At 32.7% G+C, this 20,315-nt stretch overlaps 4 protein-coding genes across 4 annotated transcripts; 1 reads left to right on the top strand and 3 right to left on the bottom strand.

Moving 5' to 3' along the window:
- Positions 1 to 6,208: 6,208 nt before the first annotated feature.
- HELRODRAFT_170574 (hypothetical protein) lies at positions 6,209 to 7,057 on the bottom strand (the record flags this gene model as incomplete). The annotated part of the gene is made up of 1 exon (XM_009016379.1): positions 6,209 to 7,057. One exon carries the CDS (start codon positions 7,055 to 7,057, stop codon positions 6,209 to 6,211), a length of 849 nt encoding a protein of 282 aa, XP_009014627.1.
- Positions 7,058 to 8,222: 1,165 nt separating this feature from the next.
- HELRODRAFT_170575 (hypothetical protein) lies at positions 8,223 to 9,342 on the bottom strand (the record flags this gene model as incomplete). The annotated part of the gene is made up of 3 exons (XM_009016380.1): positions 8,223 to 8,386; positions 8,515 to 8,587; positions 8,770 to 9,342. 3 exons carry the CDS (start codon positions 9,340 to 9,342, stop codon positions 8,223 to 8,225), a joined length of 810 nt encoding a protein of 269 aa, XP_009014628.1.
- A 7,187-nt stretch (positions 9,343 to 16,529) lies between these two features.
- Positions 16,530 to 17,535, top strand: HELRODRAFT_136352 (hypothetical protein; the record flags this gene model as incomplete). The annotated part of the gene is made up of 3 exons (XM_009016381.1): positions 16,530 to 16,602; positions 17,015 to 17,137; positions 17,447 to 17,535. Coding segments are annotated over 3 exons (285 nt in total), but the record flags the coding sequence as incomplete, so codon positions are not given.
- Positions 17,536 to 18,908: 1,373 nt separating this feature from the next.
- HELRODRAFT_191110 (hypothetical protein) lies at positions 18,909 to 20,081 on the bottom strand. The gene is made up of 2 exons (XM_009016382.1): positions 19,805 to 20,081; positions 18,909 to 19,593 (listed from the first exon to the last, which is right to left on the bottom strand). Exon 2 carries the CDS (start codon positions 19,232 to 19,234, stop codon positions 19,061 to 19,063), a length of 174 nt encoding a protein of 57 aa, XP_009014630.1. The 5' UTR covers positions 19,235 to 19,593; positions 19,805 to 20,081; the 3' UTR covers positions 18,909 to 19,060.
- Positions 20,082 to 20,315: the final 234 nt, after the last annotated feature.

The following is a 20,315-nucleotide window of genomic DNA, read 5'->3' on the forward strand; positions in this document are numbered from 1 at the left end:
TTTTTACAAATCTGTTACTACTTTCAATTTTACCAATTTTACTATATAGAAAATTTTAATTTGAATTTGAAATAAATAAACAAAAAGTTTGTTATATATAGAGAGATGAAAACTAAAAGTGAGAAAAGTAAGAAAGGGAGAGAGAGAGAGAGAGAGAGAGAGAGAGAGAGAGAATAAGAAAAGATTAAAAGAGAGAGAGAGAGAAAAATTGGATTAAGCATATATATCAAATACAATAATGAAAGAACATTTCATAATGTTAAAATTAACATCAAATAATGTATAATATATATTATATAAATATTATATATTTTATATATTATATATTATAAAATATAAGAGCAATAATCAATTTTTCCATTCACTTCACTCTAGCCACTGCACTCCTTGTTCAACTCGTTCACGTGGCTTCTAGGAGTGCTTCATCATATCATCGTGTCAGTCATTTTATTATTTATATTATTATGTTATTATTATTTGTAGTAGTAGTAGAAGTGGTTGCAATAGCAATAGCAGCAGCAGCAGCAGCAGCAGCAGCAGCAGCAGTAGTAGTAGTAGTAGTAATAGTAGGTAGTAGTAGTAGTAGGAGTAGTAGCAGTAGTAGTAGTAGTAGTAGTAGTAGTAGTAGTATCAGTAGTGAAATAGTGGTTTCATTAACATCATGATAAATAAATGAAAATGCGAACAGAACTTCGCTGACAATGGATTGGTGGTTTGAGGTTCAGTCCTTCATCAACGGTCAGTGAAGTTTTCAAGTTAATTTTGGGCAATCTTCAGTAGACCGCTATATAATTTTACTAAATTATGTGATTTGTTCGTTTGTTCATTCATTCATTCATCCATTCATCCACCTATCTATTCATTCATTCATCCATCTATCTATTCATTCATTTATCATTTACTCATCCATCTGCTCGTTCATTCATTCATTAATTCATTAATTCATCCATCCATTCAATCAATCATTCACATCCCAACCATCTACTTGAAGCCTTCGAAACTTACGACACGAACACAGCCAATTACACGACCGACATGGAGTTCAATATGGAAGAGATCTACGAGCTGGGCCCTGAATACGTCAACAAAATTCGATCAGATTGTTTGAGATTTGAAGATATACAGGCATGCATTCCAATCTGCACTCCAATCTACACACCACACACACGCCACACTCACATACACACACCTCCTACAAACGCAGCAGTGCTTATTTGCTAGAACACGCTTAAACACGTACACGTACGTGTGCATACACAAACACCGTCATACACACACTGCGCAGAAACACACTCACACCAATTCACGTTTTCTAAACATTCTCTACACTAACTCTCTCTCTCTTTCACCACTCCTCAAACACTCCACACTTTACACAGACACTCCACATAAACACTATTCACACACTCACGCACTCTACAAACACTTTCATACCAACATAAACACTCCACAAACACTCCACACAAACACTACACACAAACACTCCACAAAAAACACTCCACACGAACGCAGAGGAAGAACCAGTGCATAGAAGACGTGAAGTTATCTCAAAGGGAGATCACACTTACCAGAACACGGCCCTGTATCAACTCTGTGTCGCACTACGAAGCCAACCTCAATGCCCTCCCCATTCACGGTACGCCATCACTCTGCGAAGAAAGTGGCTTCTGGTCAGTAATTGTTATTATTATTATTTTTTCTATTATTATTATTATTTTTTTTTATTGCGACAGAAATGTGAAATGAATAAATTTTAATACTATTTAACTCTGGTCATACTCTCTCGATTCCAATGATGAACTTCTCAGATGAATACTCCATTCATTGCATTAGACATTTCAATTTATTTCATTATTTTATTTTATTTCTACTGCCAATTTTATTGTTTTTTATTATTGCTGGATAAAAGATTGATCCCATTATTATTATAATGATGAAAAATTTTTATATAATTTTTTTATCATCCTTATATTGGTATGTGAATGATGAGCAGAGCACTGATGACTATAAAAATTTTGTATATTTATGATATTTGATTTTATATTTTGAGGTTTGATGATAATAAAGAAAGAGCTCCCATTATTGTTATTATAACAAATATTGTTGTTATTATTATTTATTATTGTCAATATTGTTGCTAGTAATAGTATAGAAGTGTTAGTAGTAGTAGTAGTAGTAGTGGTAGTAGTAGTAGTAGTAGTAGTAGTAGTAAAAATAGTACCAGCAGTAGTAGTAGTGGTATGTATGTATTAGTAGTAGTAGAAGTATTAAAAGTAATAGTAGTATTCTTATTATAAATATTATTCTTATTATGACAAGTAGTAGTAGTAGTAGTAGTAGTAGTAGTAGTAGTAGCAGCAGCAGCAGCAGTAGTAGTAGTAGTAATAGTAGTATTACAATTATAAATATAATTATTTTTATTATGACCAGTGCGTTTGCGGCCAATCGTGTCCCTGGGACCAACCTGATAATGTTGATGATTGAGAAGGAGTGCGCTTGTACAAGGACGTATGGCTTCGTCAAGATCTATGAGGAAATTAAAAATATCTTTTTTTTTTAAAAAGTGGATTGATTGGTTGGTTGACTGGCTGGTTGGTTAAAAGGTTCGTTGGTTGATTGACTGGTTGGTTGATTGGTTGTTTGACTGGTTGGTTGGTTGATTGACTGGTTGGTTGACTGGTTGGTTGATTGGTTGGCTAGTTGGTTGGTTTATTCACTGATTGGTTGGCTGGTTGATAGGCTGGTTGGCTGGTTGATTGACTGACCGATTAGTTGAGTGGTTGATTTATTGTTAGTTTGGTTGGTTTTTTAGCCAGATGATTGTCTAATTAATCGACTGATTCATTGAAAAAATTTAAAAGAATATAAATAAATATCTATTAACAAATTAATTAATTACCTAATTAATTAATTAGTTTGTTTGTTGTCATCCTTAATTTGATCTGATAATTCATTCCTGTACGTGATGATATCGTCTGCGAAAAAATTTGGAAAAGTCTCGATAGGAAAGTTCTCACGGACTGCGTCTCCCATCATTCCAAGGTATGGAAAAATACTTTTTATTATGAATATTTATAAGGGAGTTTATGAATAATAATGATTTTGGTTTAATAATGAATGTTCATGAGAAAGTTTATAAAGAATTCTCTCACTCTCTCGCTCACTCACCCACTCATTCATTCATTTATTCATTCTTTCGTTCGTTCGTTCATTCATTCGTTCATTCGTTCATTCATTCACTTAGGAAAACTACACAGAATGCGGGCGGGGTGCATGCATGCATTGCACCGGGAACATTTTCATCATCTTCCTCACATCCCAATCTATATTTCTTCTCGTCATCATTCATTTAGTTTATAATTAATTCCCAGAGTTTCGATATCTTTAATTTTGTTTCATTGGCTTGTCGGCGAATGCATCAATGCATGAATAGGATTGAATGAATGAATGATGGATGGATAGATGAATGGATTAACGGATGGATAGGATCGATGAATAAATGGATAGATATATCGACAAGTTTTTAAACGAATGAATAAAAAGCTAAATAATTCAGTCAACAAGTAAATCAGTCAGTAAATCAATAAATCAATTATTGTTAAATGAATGAATGAATGATTGACTAATTAATTGAATGAATGAATGATTGGATGATGAAAAAATAATGAATGAATGATTAAATGTTTAAATGATGGAATGACAATGCCATATCTCTCTAAGTGCAACCGCTCTCCCGTAATATTTCATTTTCAAATTCCTTCACCATTCATTCACTATTCATTCATTCATTCACCATTCATTTACCAGTCATTCATTTATTCATTCATTTCTTCATTCCTTCATTCACTCATTTTCAACTATTTAATGTCGGCAACTCCAGACGTCAAATGAGGTTTAACATCTTTTAATCCCCAAAAAAAAAATCTATTCAAGAACTTTTTCTTTCCCCATCATCATAATTATTTTATTTTTGTCTAAGATAAAATCTGATTTTTTTTAAATCCCCCAAAGACAAAAATAATTATTTATTGTATGTTTTGTTTTTTTTTGTATTACGTTCAATTCCTGTTGCAAATCTCTTCGTCATGCATTCCTGCTATGTGCACGTTGTTTTCAAGTTTTCATTTTTGTTTTTTCATTCCTTTATTCATACTTTTGGTCAGTCAGTCGGTCAGTCAGTTAGTCAGCCAGTCGTTCGTTCTTTCGTTCATTCATTCATTCATTCGTTTATTCATTCATTCGTTCGTTCGTTCATTCACACATTTATTCATTTACTTCTATTAAAAATAAAAACAAGAATTTTTACATTTTTTTTATTTAATAATTCAATAAAAAAACAATTTCTTGATTTCTTTTGTTATTTTGTTATTTCTATGTGCTGAGTTGTCCTGTTTTTACGTTAAATCAGTTTCTTTTTCAAAATCGGCTTGAAAATTTTTCATTTCATCGTTAAATGCCAAATTTGTTTTTGTGTTGAAATTTGGATACTTTGAAATATTTATATAGCAAGTATTTTGTAAGTTGTATGCGCGTGTGTGTGTGTTTGTGTTTGCACGTAGATATGTTTGCTTGTATGTTTGTAGGTTAGTATGTAGCTATGTTTGTACGCATCTGGGTGTGTATGCATGTATGTATGTATGTTTGTATACGAGTTTGTATGTGGGTTAGTGTGTATGTATGTTTGTTTGTACACGTGTTTGTATGTGGGTTAGTGTGTTTAGCTTGTTTTACCAAATTACCAAATCATTTCATCCAATGAGGGCAATAAGTTTCTATGTTTTGTTTTCATCATGTTTGTTGTTTTTTTTTAAATTTTATTTTTCTACTTTAAACGTTTGCGTGTGTGTGTTGTGTGTTTGCACTTATGTGTGTGTGTTTTTTTCAGATTGTGTGTATGTATGTTTGTGTGTTTATGTGTGTGTGAGAGAGAGAGAGATGTTATTTAATGCAACAACTTCATAAACCTCTTAAATGAATATTTGAATATTTGATAACTATTATATACTACTAATAAACTTTCCAAATCTTCGTTTTCCCCACATTCTATGAATAACCCTCATTCGCTTCAAACCTAAACTTTTTCGTTTTTATTATTTTCATTTTTTAAATTAATTAACAAAAAAATTGATTTTAAGATTGAATAATATTACTCTTAAAATAAGAATAATTTATTGATTTGTTTGTTTGTTTATTAACAAGTTAATAATGTTTGTTAATTATTATATTTCTTTTTTAACTAATCATAATGTATATTAATCTATGTATTCATTAATTCGTTTGTTCGTTAGTTCGTTCATTCATTTATTAATTTATTCATTCATTAATTCATCCATTCAATCAATCATTCATTTATTCATCCATTCATTTATTCATTCATTCATTCATTCTTTCGTTTGTTCGTAAATTTATCAACAGAGTTAAATAGTTGTGTGAATATATCTAGCAGTAAAACATAATTCATTCATTTATTTATTTTTATTTTTTTATTTTTTTTCAAATATTCTGTCTTCTCCGTATTTATAAAGTTTATTACGAGACATTCAAATAAATGCTTAACTCGTGCAACGAGTCGTTCAGGTTTTATTCCTCCTTATTTTAAAAAATTATTTGTTTTTGAATAAATTAAAATTAAACCCAAAGTTTAAGTTCAATTAATACATTTACTGATAGGTACTTAGGAAATAATTTTGATTGAGACTTATACATAAAGGTGCAAATTTTAAAAATTATTCTATATTTTATAGGCAGACAGTGCAAGAGAACAAGATATGGAGATATATGAGAAAAGAAAGGGACACGAGCAACTTGACGAGCAGCAGAGTTAAAAGCTTTACTTAAAGGACAGAGTATAAAATCAAGAAAGCCATAGTGGAGCGAGTTACACAATCCTAGATAAGACTAAAGAAATAACAAGAAGGAGAAGAGTAGGATCGTCAAGAAAAGGCAAAAGTTTTTATTCTACGTAGATGAAAGTAAGAACTTCTGGTAACACTATTAATCTGAGAAGAATGAGACATGCCAGAATCAAAGATAAAGCCTAGACTCACAATAAATAAAAACTTTCAAATTAATGAAATAAATTTACAAAATTTTATTTGCTCACAATAACTTCCCTAAAAAATGTATAAAAATAGTTAATTACAATAAGAATGTCATCAACATATTTAACAACTATGACGTCATAGCTCCTTCGCCGTAACGTCATACCTCATTTCTTAAGAACAATGACTACGAAGGCGATGACGACCGCCAGAATGACCGCACCGACTACCAAGCCAATGATGGAGAGGGCGTAGGAAGCCCTTCGTAGAAATTTTGCCCTTTCTACGTTGCCCGCGTCATACTTTTTCTTGCTAGACACTGAAACAAAATTGTTTAAGAGGTTATGGCAAAAAAGTCGAAGATCAAATTCATAAAAAAATTCTGAAAAAATCTTACCAGCAGTAACTAAGGCAATCAGGCCAAATAAAACACCACATAGAATCGTGACGAGAATGGAAAAAACTAAGGGACCTATGTAAGCTCGGCTGTCATCGTCATCGTTATTACTGATTCTACCCCACTGGACTGAATCTAAGTCGTTGAAAGCCGTCATAAACTGCTGCGGCTGTTGTGGTAGTTGTGGTCGAGATTGAATTTCTTGCTGATCGTATTGACTTTGCTGTTGTGGTTGGTTCGGTCGAAATTCGTGTTGGGAAAAATGTTGCAGATATGTATTTTGTTGCTGCAACACCTGTTGCTGCTGTTGTTGTTGTTGTTGCTCCTGCAGTTGCTGCTGTCGCATTCTTTGAAAATGTAACTTCGGCTCTTGAAATGCGCGTTCATAGGTTGAAAATTGTGAATCCAAATCTTGTTGTTGTTGATGCCGTTGGTGATTGTACTCTGGTGGTTGTGAGTACTGCTGTTGGGGTGGGTTGAGCCGCGGGAGAGGGCTTGGTAGTTGGTCGTAATAGGGTGGTGGCGAGTAGGAAACGTTTGGCTGAACATGTTGCTGATGGTGCTGCTGCTGTGGAAAATAATCCTGAGATCGTTGCTGGGAGTTGAAATATTCTTCCATTTCCCTTTCAATTATTTTTCTATTTTTACCTGTATCTATACTTTGAAAATACAAGGGCTCACAAATGTAGAATGAAACAATTTTTGAGGAATTAATCTTATGTAACAATTTTTATCAATTAAATGGCTTTAGCTAGAATATATAACTTAAATTTGATTTTCCAACTGAAAATGTATGCGTGACAAAAATCTTGAGCAGTTAAGAAACACTATTTGATCCTACTTCAAAATTTATTAATATTAATCATTTCATTTTTATGTTAATTTGTTACTCACGATGTTAATTTACGTGAAGACGTACGTAAAACTGAATAGCAGCACCTCTTTGATTGTTAACAACCGAGACGTCGCTAAAATAACAATGGTCTGTATAGGTATATTTCAGCGTGTTTAGTGTGTGTGTGTGTGTGTGTGTGTTTGTTTGTGTGAATTTGTGTGTGTTGTGTGTGTGTGTTTGTTTATATGAATGTGTGTGAATGTGTGTGTGTTTATTTATGTGAATGTGTGTGTGTTATGTTGCATTTGACATGTTACTCATTGTCACAAGATCGGTATTGTTAGGATTAATTCTTTAGATTTCGTCCAAAATTCTGCGTAATAATAATTATGAAAAACACCTAAAAATAGGCGAACGAATGAGCAAACAGTTGAACAAACAGGTGAACAAACAAGTAAACGAACAGGCGAAAGAACAAATGAATGAACACATGAACGAACAATTACTGTTTTTGTGTTTGTTTTTTCTTTAATTTTGTACTAAACACTCAAAAAGATACTTTGTTTGAGGCTTTTAATTAGTAAGTTAGTCGGTTCATCCTGGAGTATTTTATTTTTAAAAATATATCCTAATCAAGAAAAATTATAAACTAAGAAAACTAATATAAGATAAGAAAATAATACATTCATGGGATGGAATGTATGGCCGGATCACAGTTTATTCGCGCAAGAATTATATAAAAACCCAGTTAAAAATTGAGAAAATAATCAATTAATTGACTCACTAATTTATCAATTAATTAATTAATTAATTCATTCATTCATTCATAAAAATATTATTTTATTACTTAAATTCATAACCAACAGCACAGATTTCACATTCATCGTAGATAGAGGCATGGCAAAACAAGCCACATGTGATCATCTACTTATCTACATAGCAGTAATATTTAATTGTAGGATGGTTTCTTACTAAAAACAGTTGTAGATAGAATGATGTAGAGGATGAGTGCTATCCCGGCAAGAATGCCAAGTATTGAAAATGCATACGAAGCCCTTCTCAGACGTTTAGCCGCAGTGTTTGAGCCATTCGTCCATGAGTTTTGTCCAACACCTGTAAAGGAATATTTTATTATGTGATTCACTTATAAATTTATTAATATTTTGTGATTATATCGTTTGGTGCGCGAGTTAGCTCAGACGATAGAAGCGCCACGTTTCGCGTTGTTATTGTACGATGACCTGGTTCGAATGCAAAATTTCGACCGTACTCCATACAATGTGTACTTAGATCGTGAGGTGTGAATGCTGCAGTCTTTGTCGCACGGTAGTTAAGATATAGTTATGGAATGATATGTGAGGAACAGTTCTATTTAATATGGAATGGTTATTTCAAGATTTTTATAATCAGTAAGTTTTAATTTTCTAAAAAAAAAAATCTATTTCAAAAATATTATCAAAACAAAAATTCTTCAAACGGGTATTATACTCACACACCAGAACGAGAGCCACTGTGCCAAATAGAAAGAAGCAGAAAAAAAGCACCAACACCGAAAGAACATAGGCAGTAGTAAATTGTATGGGAGGCTCACTATTACGCTGTACCACGAAGTAAACCGGTGTCACATGAACGGTTGAGGCACTCTGGTTACTTAAATTTTGTGGGTTTAGGGGTAAGTTGTAGGGGCTGGCTTGGTAGAGCGGTGCTGTAGCGTTTTGAAATGGTTGTGGCTGCTGTGGCAGCTGTTGTGGCAGTAGGTTTGGGCCACCGGTAATGGTTTCTTCGTAAGATGGAGGTTTTAATGATTCATAATTTGAGAACTGAGCTGCAGTTGATGATGTCGCTTGGTCCAGTGGAAGATAGTAGGGTTCATTTGGTTGGTTTTGTTGCTGTTGTTGTTGCTTTTTTGGCCCTGTTTGAAAGTTATCAGCATTTTGTTGCGGTTGCTGTTGTTGGTTGCTTGGGGCATATACACCGTCGATTGTTCTTGAATACTCGTTGGCTAGCGATGAGACTGTCGCTGCAGCCAATGACTCGTAGCAAGGCGGTTCCCTCTCGTTGCTAGCCATCTTGCGACAGATTTTATCAATTTATATATATTTTTTAATTAAAATTTTAAATTTAGAAAATAGCTTATAAAATTAACTGTTGCTAATATTTGTAATCACTTTGAACGTCGGCAGTTGTATGTGCAAACACAACATGTAAAATTTATCATTTGTCTTTCTCCCTCTCTCTTTCTCTCTCTCTCTCCATTCTCTATTATTTTCTCTTTCGTTCACACAGCTAAACAAATGTAATTTTACCATTGTTAGAAACAAGGATCAGTTTGTTTGTGTGCGTGCGTGAATGTGCATTTGCTTTTAATAATTATTTCTTATATTTTCTTTATTTTACGTCTGGCACGTAATTTTTGTTTCAATGATATATTCACATTCACACTCAGTGTAGCTACGATAATTTAAACATTCTTACACGTAAGATGTGTATCTGTATGTGTGTGTGTGTGTATTTGTGTTCTCAGGCCTATTCATTTGTACGTGTATGTATGTATTTGTGTGTATTTGTGTACTTTTAGTGATATAGTGCATTATTCGTAGAACAATTTTAGTTCCTGAACATTATTATTTCACTTTTACGAAATTTTTAGCTCAAATTTTATTTTGTTTAAAACTATTTGTAAGGTGGCCATGCTAGATGAGTTACCTGATAACTTGATCATGGTCATCCTGTCTTCTTTTCTTATTTTTGAAGCAAATGAAATATATCGTATCGCTTCGTATCGTACTTGTATTTGTGTGCGTCTATGTTTGTTTGTATATATTTGTATGTATATGTATGTGTAGTGTATGTACTTATGTGTGTGTGTATTTGGGTTTTTTCATGTATGTTTGTTGTACGTGTACATATATGGTGTATGAGAGTTTCTATTTTGGGAATAGGGATACGATTGGAATAAATGGCGATACAGATGATTAATTACATTTTGTACTTTGATTGAATGGTATTAGATGGATACAAAAAGTGGATCGTTAAAATTATTCACATTCGAGATAATTAAATTTTAAATGTTTTTTACAAGTTTAAATCTACTTCTCAAACACACACACACACATACATAGTTACACACACACATACACACACACACACGTACACACAAATACGTACACACAAACACGTACACACTATGGTTATTACTCAGCCAGCAAATAATAATGATAGTACTTATTGGTTGTTACATGGTCACACCATTTTGTTTGTTTGTTTTGTATTGTAAAGATCAAATTTACATCCTGATTTTATAACGATTTTTAATTAATTTTAAAAACTTTTTATTTTGTATAAACTCTCACAGATACACACACCACACGCACACACACACGATATGTGCCATGTAACACATACACACACACACATACACACAATATGTGCCATGTAACACACACACACACACACACACACATATATATAACACACACAACACACACACAATATTTGCGCATGTAATATTATTAAGAAAGATATTGATTTATTGGCGGTGACACTTAAATTTTTCGTTTTTACTGTAAGCTTTATGCTAAAACCCAAATGTTTTTTTCAATACCTCATATTTTCATTTGACAGTAATTAATCAACTATTTATATTTAATTAATTAATTTAATTAAAAAACTTGAAAAAAGTGTTTTTTTTTTTGTTTGACCAGCAAGTATTCTATAAAAAATCTAAAAAATTAAAGTGATAATAAACGAAGAGAGTGTTATAAGATTGAAACCATGAGCAAAAATTGGAGAAAAAAAATCATGTTTTCATCGATGGGACGAGGAATGGGAGTGCAAGGATTACGGTGATCCCGAGTAAAAATCCGGTAGCAGAAATGATGTAAGAGGCTGTCAGGTAGCGTTTGGCTGTTTTTAAATCTCCGTCTTGAATCCTTTTCTGTTGGCCAATATCTGTGTTTGTGTGTGTGTGTTTGCGTATGTATGTATGTAAAAATAATAAATAAGACCTTTTTTATGGCCGTAAGAAGATCTTTTTTGGTCGAACATGGCCTCGATGATCACAAGGAGTTACCAAATAAGTATGTCTATAGAGACTTTAGGAGTTTTATAAACTCAGCTAATGATAACCCAGATAAACGTAATTCAATAAATAGGCTGTTCCAAAAAAACAATATCAGCAAATGCAAAATCTCTATCTGCTGTTTTCAGATTCCGATCTCTGACATACATCGTGTTTTAATCAGCAGATGACATAGATGAAACACTGATACATTTATCTTTTAAATATTTCGGAACCAAACCTTTCAAACTTTTAAATACCAATACATCCAACTTGAACATGATTCTTTGTCTAACACGCAGCCAATGCAACTCCTTTACAGTTGATCATGCACGATCAAATTTTAATTTGCGGCATATCATTTTAGCAGCCTGGTTCTGAACCATTTGAAGTTTATCTATTCTAGAGTTGACGAAAGCTTGTACTAATAATGTCATTGTATCTCTATCTACAGATTTTGTAACTTATAACTGACATAGTTGAAACATACATTTTTGTAACCAATAGATTGACTTGTGGACCCATGCATGTATGTACGTATGTATGTATGTATGTATGTGTGTGTGTGTGTGTGTGTGTGTGTATGTGAGTGTATGTGTGTGTTTATTTAAATTTGTTTGTAATTGTAATTTGTAATGAATTTGCTTAACAGTGTAATTTTTCTACATCTTATATTTCAAAATCACTTGTTAAAAATTTTTTATTGTAAATTCTAAAAAAAAAAATATTTCTGAAAATCAACTGAACTCACATGAAAGCAGGTAGGCAAAGCAGCCAAAAAGCACTCCACAGAATATGATAACCATGCAGGCAACGATGTAGGCAAACATAAAATCGTCGGCAGATGGCAGGCGAGTAGTGGGCGGCTTTTCAACAACTGGGACGGCTATAACTGATCCGTGTACTTCCTTTTCCTTATTACTACAATGAGGATATCTAAGATACCTGTAGTTAGGTTCAGTAACACGTTTCCGCTTTGGAAACTGTCTGCAGTACATTCGCAATCGAAACAGTTGAAATCTAGTCAGAGTGAATTGGATTCTTCCATTCGGACCTTCTCTCATTGCCAGCGTTTCAACGTTTAAAAATGCTAGCTCCGCTGGCATGATGAAATGTTGCTAGTCAAATTGTCGTTTCAGATAAGTTGTGACTCTCTTCTTCAATTAAGAGGATGTAGTAATTTTTGTTGTTTCCTTTGATCATTGGAGTGAGTTCGATTTCAGTTTCAATAAGTCTTTTTGTTGCGTCAAACCGGCTAATGTGAGACTTAAAACAGAAATTATCACAGACTTTTATCAGTTGTGTGTTGTAAGACAAGATGAGAAATTTGAAAACGAATGATTAAATAACCATACTGATTCTATAAACATGGAACTTTATGAATCTAATCTTTGAACTTGTGAACATTGATATTAACTACAATGCTTACAATCTATGATCAGATTTGATTTGTTTTAAAGTTATTTATAGACCTGAAATTTCCAAACTTGTGCTTCCCATTTGACAGCTGAGCAGATAAATAAGCAATGAATGGATTTATAAATTTATTAAATATATTTTCAATTGTTTTTATTATATTTTATTTTTATTATGTCAATATTATTTAATGAATTTTATAATTTTTTTATTAGAGACTTAAATTTTTTCATAACTAACTTATAAAATCGTAATTAATTTAACCATTGAATTCAGTTGAACCATTGAATTATAGGTTAGTATGTCGCATTTGTCTATTCGTTCGATCATCTTTTTATCATTTCAAATCATTCGTCTGGGATCTCATTTTTATTTAAAATTAAAAAAAAATATATATAAACAAATGAATGAATAAACAAAAACTTAAAAAAAAACTCTGTCGATGACGGGAAAGCAGACAAAAAAATTCATAACAAACTGTTTATAAACAATTTGCCGGCCAGAGCCTCCGATGTTTCTCGGATTATAATAATAATAAAAATAATATTAATACCGTCAACAATAATAAATTAATAAATAAATAAACAAATAAATAATAACCAATAACTCACCATCATGCAAATGCTAGGCGCATTTCAAATCGTCATCGTCGTCGTCATCATCATCAGCAGTTACCCGGGCAATTGTACGAAGTTATGTTATGGCAAGGCTGATATTTCAGAAATGATATACACGGACATTTATGCATTTATATACACTTAGATATACATACACAAAAATACATATTTTTTATGGTGTTTTGTGCTATATAAGAGGTGCATTGAAAGTGTCAGTGTTTTATTTCTTTATCACGCCTTCATCTCTTATATAAAAAGTTAATTAAATACAACAGGCGAGTACATGATCCAATGCCACAAAATGCTTCGTGTTAACGACAACTTGAAGGTTATCTTTTCTTTCATATTCTGCCTTTCAGGCACCTCTATGTATGTATATATGTATACACAGAGCCGGATTTAATCTAAAGTCTCAATAACATAGGGCCCCACTAAACTCATATAATAACTTCGTATCGTAACTTCGTATCGCTACAAAATGTTATACAAAACAGCCAGAAAATGTCGCCAAATATTTTTTCACAAGCAAATTATTGAAAATATCTTTATGTTGATACTCAAAATAAGGAAATTTGCAATAGTTTCAAATTTCTACTTAATTAATTACACTTGTCAATCAGACCCAGTGTGTATTTAAATATATGTGCAGTATTTTAAACATTTATATTAATAAAGTTTATTAAAATAAAATTATTAATCAGCTAAATTTTATGTAGAAAATAAAAATATGAAGCAGTAAATTATTATTTTGTTTAACAGGTAGCGTCTTGGTGGATTCAAACCTACTGGCGAAACATCGAAGAAGGTTGATAACTTTGTGGAAAATTATCCCCAGAAAATTTTCCTTAAAACTCATTCCTAAGTAATTCTCAAAAGTACCGCTAAAAAACATGCAGACCTACAACGCTTCATACACGCTGCAAGTAACATGCAGGGATCAGTTCGCATTCGAAACAGGTCACTGCAGCAGTTTGCAAGCATGTTAAACGTTTGTGGGGAATTTTTGTTTGTCGAGACAAACAACTACACATACAACACAACAAACAACACAGCCCAACAAACAACTACACATACAACACAACAAACAACACAACCAACAACACAACTACACATACAACACAACAACAAACAACTCAGCCCAACAAACAACACAGCACAACAAACAACTACACATGCAACACAATAAACAACACAGCCCAACAAACAACACAACAAACAGCACAACACAAACAACTACACATACAGCACAACAAACAACACAACCAACAACGCAGAAAAAAAACACCAACACAACAAATGCGACTACGAAACCTCCCACTGTTCTGAGTCGAAGGTTCACGTAAATGGAAAATATCAACATGAGTGTCTCTGCAATCCCGGGTTCGAATCCAGTAAAAAGCTTGTCGATCGCTGCCTTGGTTTGTCTTTCTTGCTGCTGCTGATGTGGTTAATGTGGTCCTGTTGTTGTGGTTGTAGTTGTTGTGGTTGTTTCTGTAGCTCTTGTTGTTGTTATTGTTGTTGTTGTTGTCGTTGGTTGCTAGTTTATTTAACTTGTTATAAATAGCACATTTCATAAATTATTATAAAATTTAATTACAATTAGCCAATAAAATAGGACAGTTCATGTTAGAAACAGTTTAATCACGATAACGTTGTTTTTCTTTTGCCCTTAATGAATTAGAAAAATCATTGAATGAATGAGACAAAAAAAAATGTGCCAATAGAAACAAAAAACTAAATAGACAAAAACGAGAAAAGTTAACCACCTCTAAAAAGCATAAAAAGAAACACCCTGCACCTCCGACGGGATTCGAACCCGCAATCCCCGGCTTAGGAGGCCGATGCCTTATCCATTAGGCCACGGAGGCGTGCTAAAGGCGTATGCCAATGAAGATACACAAACCATAATACCACTTTTACGTTATTCAAACCTGTTATTGACGAAAAAGTTTAGTTATAAAATAACTTTAATTAATTTAAATCATTGTTTTTTTTAAATAAAATTTAATATTTTACATATATAATTAACACAAGTAGAATATTCGTGACAGAAAGTATTTTCATTATATTTTTTATTAAATTCACTTTTAATTCTCTTACAACATTCACTTTTCAAATATAAACACTAAACCTTAGTTACCCATGTGTTAATCATACTTCACTATTCAATTTATTTTATTTTATTCGTAAAAATTTGTGCTATTTCGAACTTTATCCGCAAAATAGGTGTTGATTAAAATAAATAAAAAGTAAAAAACTCGCGGATCAAATCAAAATGTAAATATTTAATTTATATTTAATTAATTATTAAATATTAAATTTTAATATTTCTTGTTTTTTTCGGACGTTTTCGGTTTTTCTTTCCACTTTTTTAACCTGTAAAATTAAATTAAGTTTTTTACTCTTTATAATTTTATCTTGCTAAAAATTAAACATACTACTTTATTGTGGACTAGAATGGACTTAGTTTTTTCATGCATACATACATACATACACACACACATACACAAACACACATACACACACAAACACATATACACACACACACACATAAACACACAGACAAACAAACACGTAAACACACGACGTACACAGACATAGATGAATGCGAGTACTTGTGTAAGAACTATGGCGAGACGTGCAAGAATATGTATGGATCGTTCGAGTGCTTCTGCCAGAAGGGCTTTGAGAGATATGGACTGGACTGCGAAGGTTGCTTTTTATTTATTATTATTATTATTATTTTATTATTATTATTATTTTCATTATTATTCTTAATTATATTATTCTTATCATTAATCGTTGTTAGAAATTGACTGAAACAACTAAAAAAAAGCAATATAGAGATAATACTTTAAGCAAATTAGCTTGTTCATACACTATTAAATATATATATATATATATATATATATATATATATAGTTTATTATATATATATATATATATATATATAGTTTATTATATATATATTTCCAAAAAATGACACCTACACACACACACACACACACACACAGAAAAACATACACAAACAACCAAGCACATGCAAATACAGAAACATACACAAACATTTATGCACACATACATACATACACATCAACATACACACACATACACAGACATCAATGAATGCCTCTTACCACGTGTTTGTATGGAGCACTCCCTCTGCATCAACACACCTGGCTCATACAGGTGTGAATGTGCCCCCGGAACCACTCTGACGGATAATGCTTGCAAGTGTACGTGCGTGTGCGCGTGTGAGTGTGTGTATTTGTGTGTGTGTGTGTATGTGTGTGTTTGTGTGTCGTCATCTTCATGGCGTTTTTCTCTCAGATGCTGAACCATGTAGCTACATGAAGTGTGATAAAAGGAATAGCTACTGCGTATCCGTCAACAATGAGCCCGCGACATGTATGTGCAAGTCAGGATATAGGCTTGTTGGCAACAACAAATGTGGCGGTCAGTTGTGGCTGTGGTCGTCGTGTGTGGCCGTTGTCGTGTGGTCATTGTGTAGTGTGTGGTTGGCGTCTCTTGTTCTTGTCGTGTGGTCATTGTGTAGTGTGTGGTTGGCGTCTTTTGTTGTTGTTGTAGTAGTATAATCAAAGACTTGTGCCAAATTCATAATTTAAACTCTCTTTATTGCCATTACAGACATAGATGAATGTTCAGATAATGAAATATGCTCCGAGAACATGATATGTGAGAACAAAGACGGTGGCTACAGTTGTCTCTGCAAGGAGGGTTATAAGAAGGATCGAGAAGGCTATTGTTTAGGTGCTGTTGTTTGATGTTGTTGTTGTTGATGTTGTTGTTGTTGATGTTGTTGTTGTTGTTGATGTTGTTGTTGTTGTTGTTGATGTTGTTGATGGTGTTGTTGTTGTTGTTGATGTTGTTGTTGTTGTTGATGTTGTTGATGGTGTTGTTGTTGTTGATGTTGTTGTTGTTGTTGTTGATGTTGTTGTTTTTTTGTTACTATTTATCCGTTGTTGATGTTGTTTTTGCGTTACTGTTGTTATCCAGTATTGTCTCATAGCATCAATTATTGCATTAGTTGATATGATGTGAACGTTAAAAACTTCTCAGATGTTGACGAATGTAGGACTAACCCGTGCACTAAGAATGACACCACATGCGAAAATTTAGAAGGGACGTATATCTGCGTCTGTCCAGACGGCTATGACGGGCCTTTGAGTTGTGATGGTAAGTTGGCTGGCTGGCTGGCTGGCTGGTTGGTTGGTTGGTTGGTTAATTGGTTGATTGGCAGGTCAGTTAGTTGACTGATGCATGCATTTTTATTACGTTAAAAGTTATTTGATAGAAATAAAATTGTCACAACGCGTTACAATATAAAGAATTTCTTCTCCAACCGAACACACGGCAAACAAAAATGTCCCACCCTGACGTACAGAAGCAGCTGAACTGACGACGCCGAAGAAGATGAAGCAGGTGGACGTGAGGTCCAGGGAAATACTGCAGCTGATGGAGGGCAGGTTCATCGCGGGGGTCGACAACTTGGACCTCTTCATTATCATCGGCATCGCCCTAGGAGCCATTTTGCTACTGTCGGTTTCTTGTTAGATTTCATTTTTTGATGTTAGCATTATAACTATTGTTGTTGGTTTGATGGTAAATTCATGTGTCGGTGTTAGTTTTCATTTATTGAATTATCGCCTTTTGGTTTTGACGCAATGTCAGGCAAATGAAATAAATATTTCTTTAACGCCATTCAGCAATTTGGTGATGTTCTACAACAAATTCTACGAGCCTGCGAAGAAAGTGCTCAAGAGGGCCTTCAGAAAATGTTTCAGGTTCCCTATTTGATTTCACCTGTCACCATTATTATTTTAAATCATCTGATGTATCATGAAAATGATATGGAAGAAATGCAGAAATGTGGCTCGGTACAGCAGTTTCGAACGCAAAGGTAAGCCCACACACCTCGCCTTCTTGCACGCGTGTGATTCACATCACAAGTTGACTATAAGCGTCTGATTGGCCATTCGTTTGTACTTTTTTTTTAAATCTAACAGCTCCGTACCGTATGCAACGTTTCAAAACTATTCCGACGAAATTTCGAATTTTCAAAATTATTGACATCGTGAAATTGTTAGCTGTTGTAGAATTTTTTTTTAATTTTTCTTCCCAGATACATGGGACCCTTGTTTAGTTGTAAGAAGGCAAAGTAAGGAAGGCAGCTATTGCGAGATGCATGTTTGGATTTCTTCTCTCAATAAAATCTTCTTTCTTTTTGCTTCCTCCTACGTCATAATTAATATTTTTCATTTGTTTTTGGCGTTTTTCCAATGAAATTTTTCATTTTCATGTATACGTAGAATAAATTAAGAATAAGAGGTTAGTTGCACGTTATTTTTTGTTTAAATCATTTTTGTTGGCTGGTTTTGGCTTTGATACAGCACTATTTCAAACACTAACTAACTAATTAATTAATTAATTAATTAATTAATTGGCACAAATCCATCAATCAACTACGTAATATTCATCAATTAACTACGATATAGCCACCAGTGAACGACGCTATGTTCAATTTTTTTCAAAAATTTATTCGGGTTTCAAGTTTTGATTTTCATCAAAAAACAAAAAGAAAAATGAAACAATAAAAATCCCGTAAAAATTGATTAAAAATATACACAAGCTGACTTCGAAATGCTCAAATATATTTGGTGTCGTCATTTTTATTTAGGGTAAACTTATTCCTGAATGAATGAATGAATGATTGATTGATTGAATGAGTGATTGATTGAATGAATGAAAGAATGAATACAAATGAGTTAAACTTGTCCATCTAAAAGCTGTAAATGCGAGTAAAAAATTGAAACATTTAAACAGAAAAATATAGATCATACATATCATATTTTTTTTTGTATAAAGCGTTTGTCATTGCAAAGTTTATTATTATTATTATATTTTTGTTTTTTTAAATAAAATTTAACCCTATTAAAAATCGTTATAGGTAAAAAACATTACATTAAATAACATTAACTGCGTTTTCTGGCAAAGCTATATAAAATTAATTAAGTTAATTAACCAGTTTAATTAATCAGTTATGAAATTATGACGATTGTTAATTAATTGGTTAATTAATTAAATAATTAATTAATACAATCTTATAAGCTATATATTGCGTAATGAAATAATAAAAATATGGCGAACGAAAGAAAATTCTTTTCGTTCGTTTGGACGGCTGTGTTCATTGCATTTTCTGGCCTGACCTGTTATAGTTAGGTTTTTATTTTTTTGAAAAGAACATAAATTTGATGTTTAATTGTTATTTAAATGTTTAATATTTATGTATTTATTTATTTATTAAATCATTATTTATTTATTCATTGAAAATTTTCAATTTTTTAGTTAAAATCCGGAATTTTAAAGACATTTATTAAATTGCGATAAAATTTCTCAAAATCAAAAAATCATTGATACTTCATGGTGAATATTTTTGTGTAGTTTTTGCTGTCTATGCTGCTGTTGTTGTTGCTGCTGAAATTGTACATCATCGTTATTGTTGTTGATGTTATGTTTAACATTGTTATTTACATTGTTGTTGTTGATGTTTCTGTTGTTGTTGTTGTTGGTCCTGTTGTCGCAGTGACTCGAGAATGCAACAGATGCACGAACCAGTGTCGTTGTTATGTTGTTGCTTAGACCGTTGCATGTCTCGACGTTGTTGCGGACGCATTGCAACAAATCGAAGTAATTTCTGCAACGAAAAAAGGAGTTGTTATCTCATGTGGAGTTGCTGTTGCAGCGAACTGACCAGGTTCAAATACAGTCTGACCAAGATTCGTGACAACCGCAAAATTCTCTTTTGTCACGTAATGCTTGTGCAACATACAGATTGTGTATGCATGTGTGTGTGTGTGTGTGTGTATGTGTGAGTGTGTGTATATGTATGTGTGTGTGTGTACAAGTTTGTTTTGTGTGAAATTGAATA

Source organism: Helobdella robusta (assembly GCF_000326865.2).
Source record: "Helobdella robusta unplaced genomic scaffold HELROscaffold_18, whole genome shotgun sequence".
NCBI lineage: Eukaryota > Metazoa > Annelida > Clitellata > Rhynchobdellida > Glossiphoniidae > Helobdella > Helobdella robusta.

What these genes read in the sequence shown, in the direction of transcription:
- HELRODRAFT_191110 (XM_009016382.1), bottom strand. Translation starts at nt 19,234, where the DNA reads ATGATATGTATGATCTATATTTTTCTGTTTAAATGTTTCAATTTTTTA.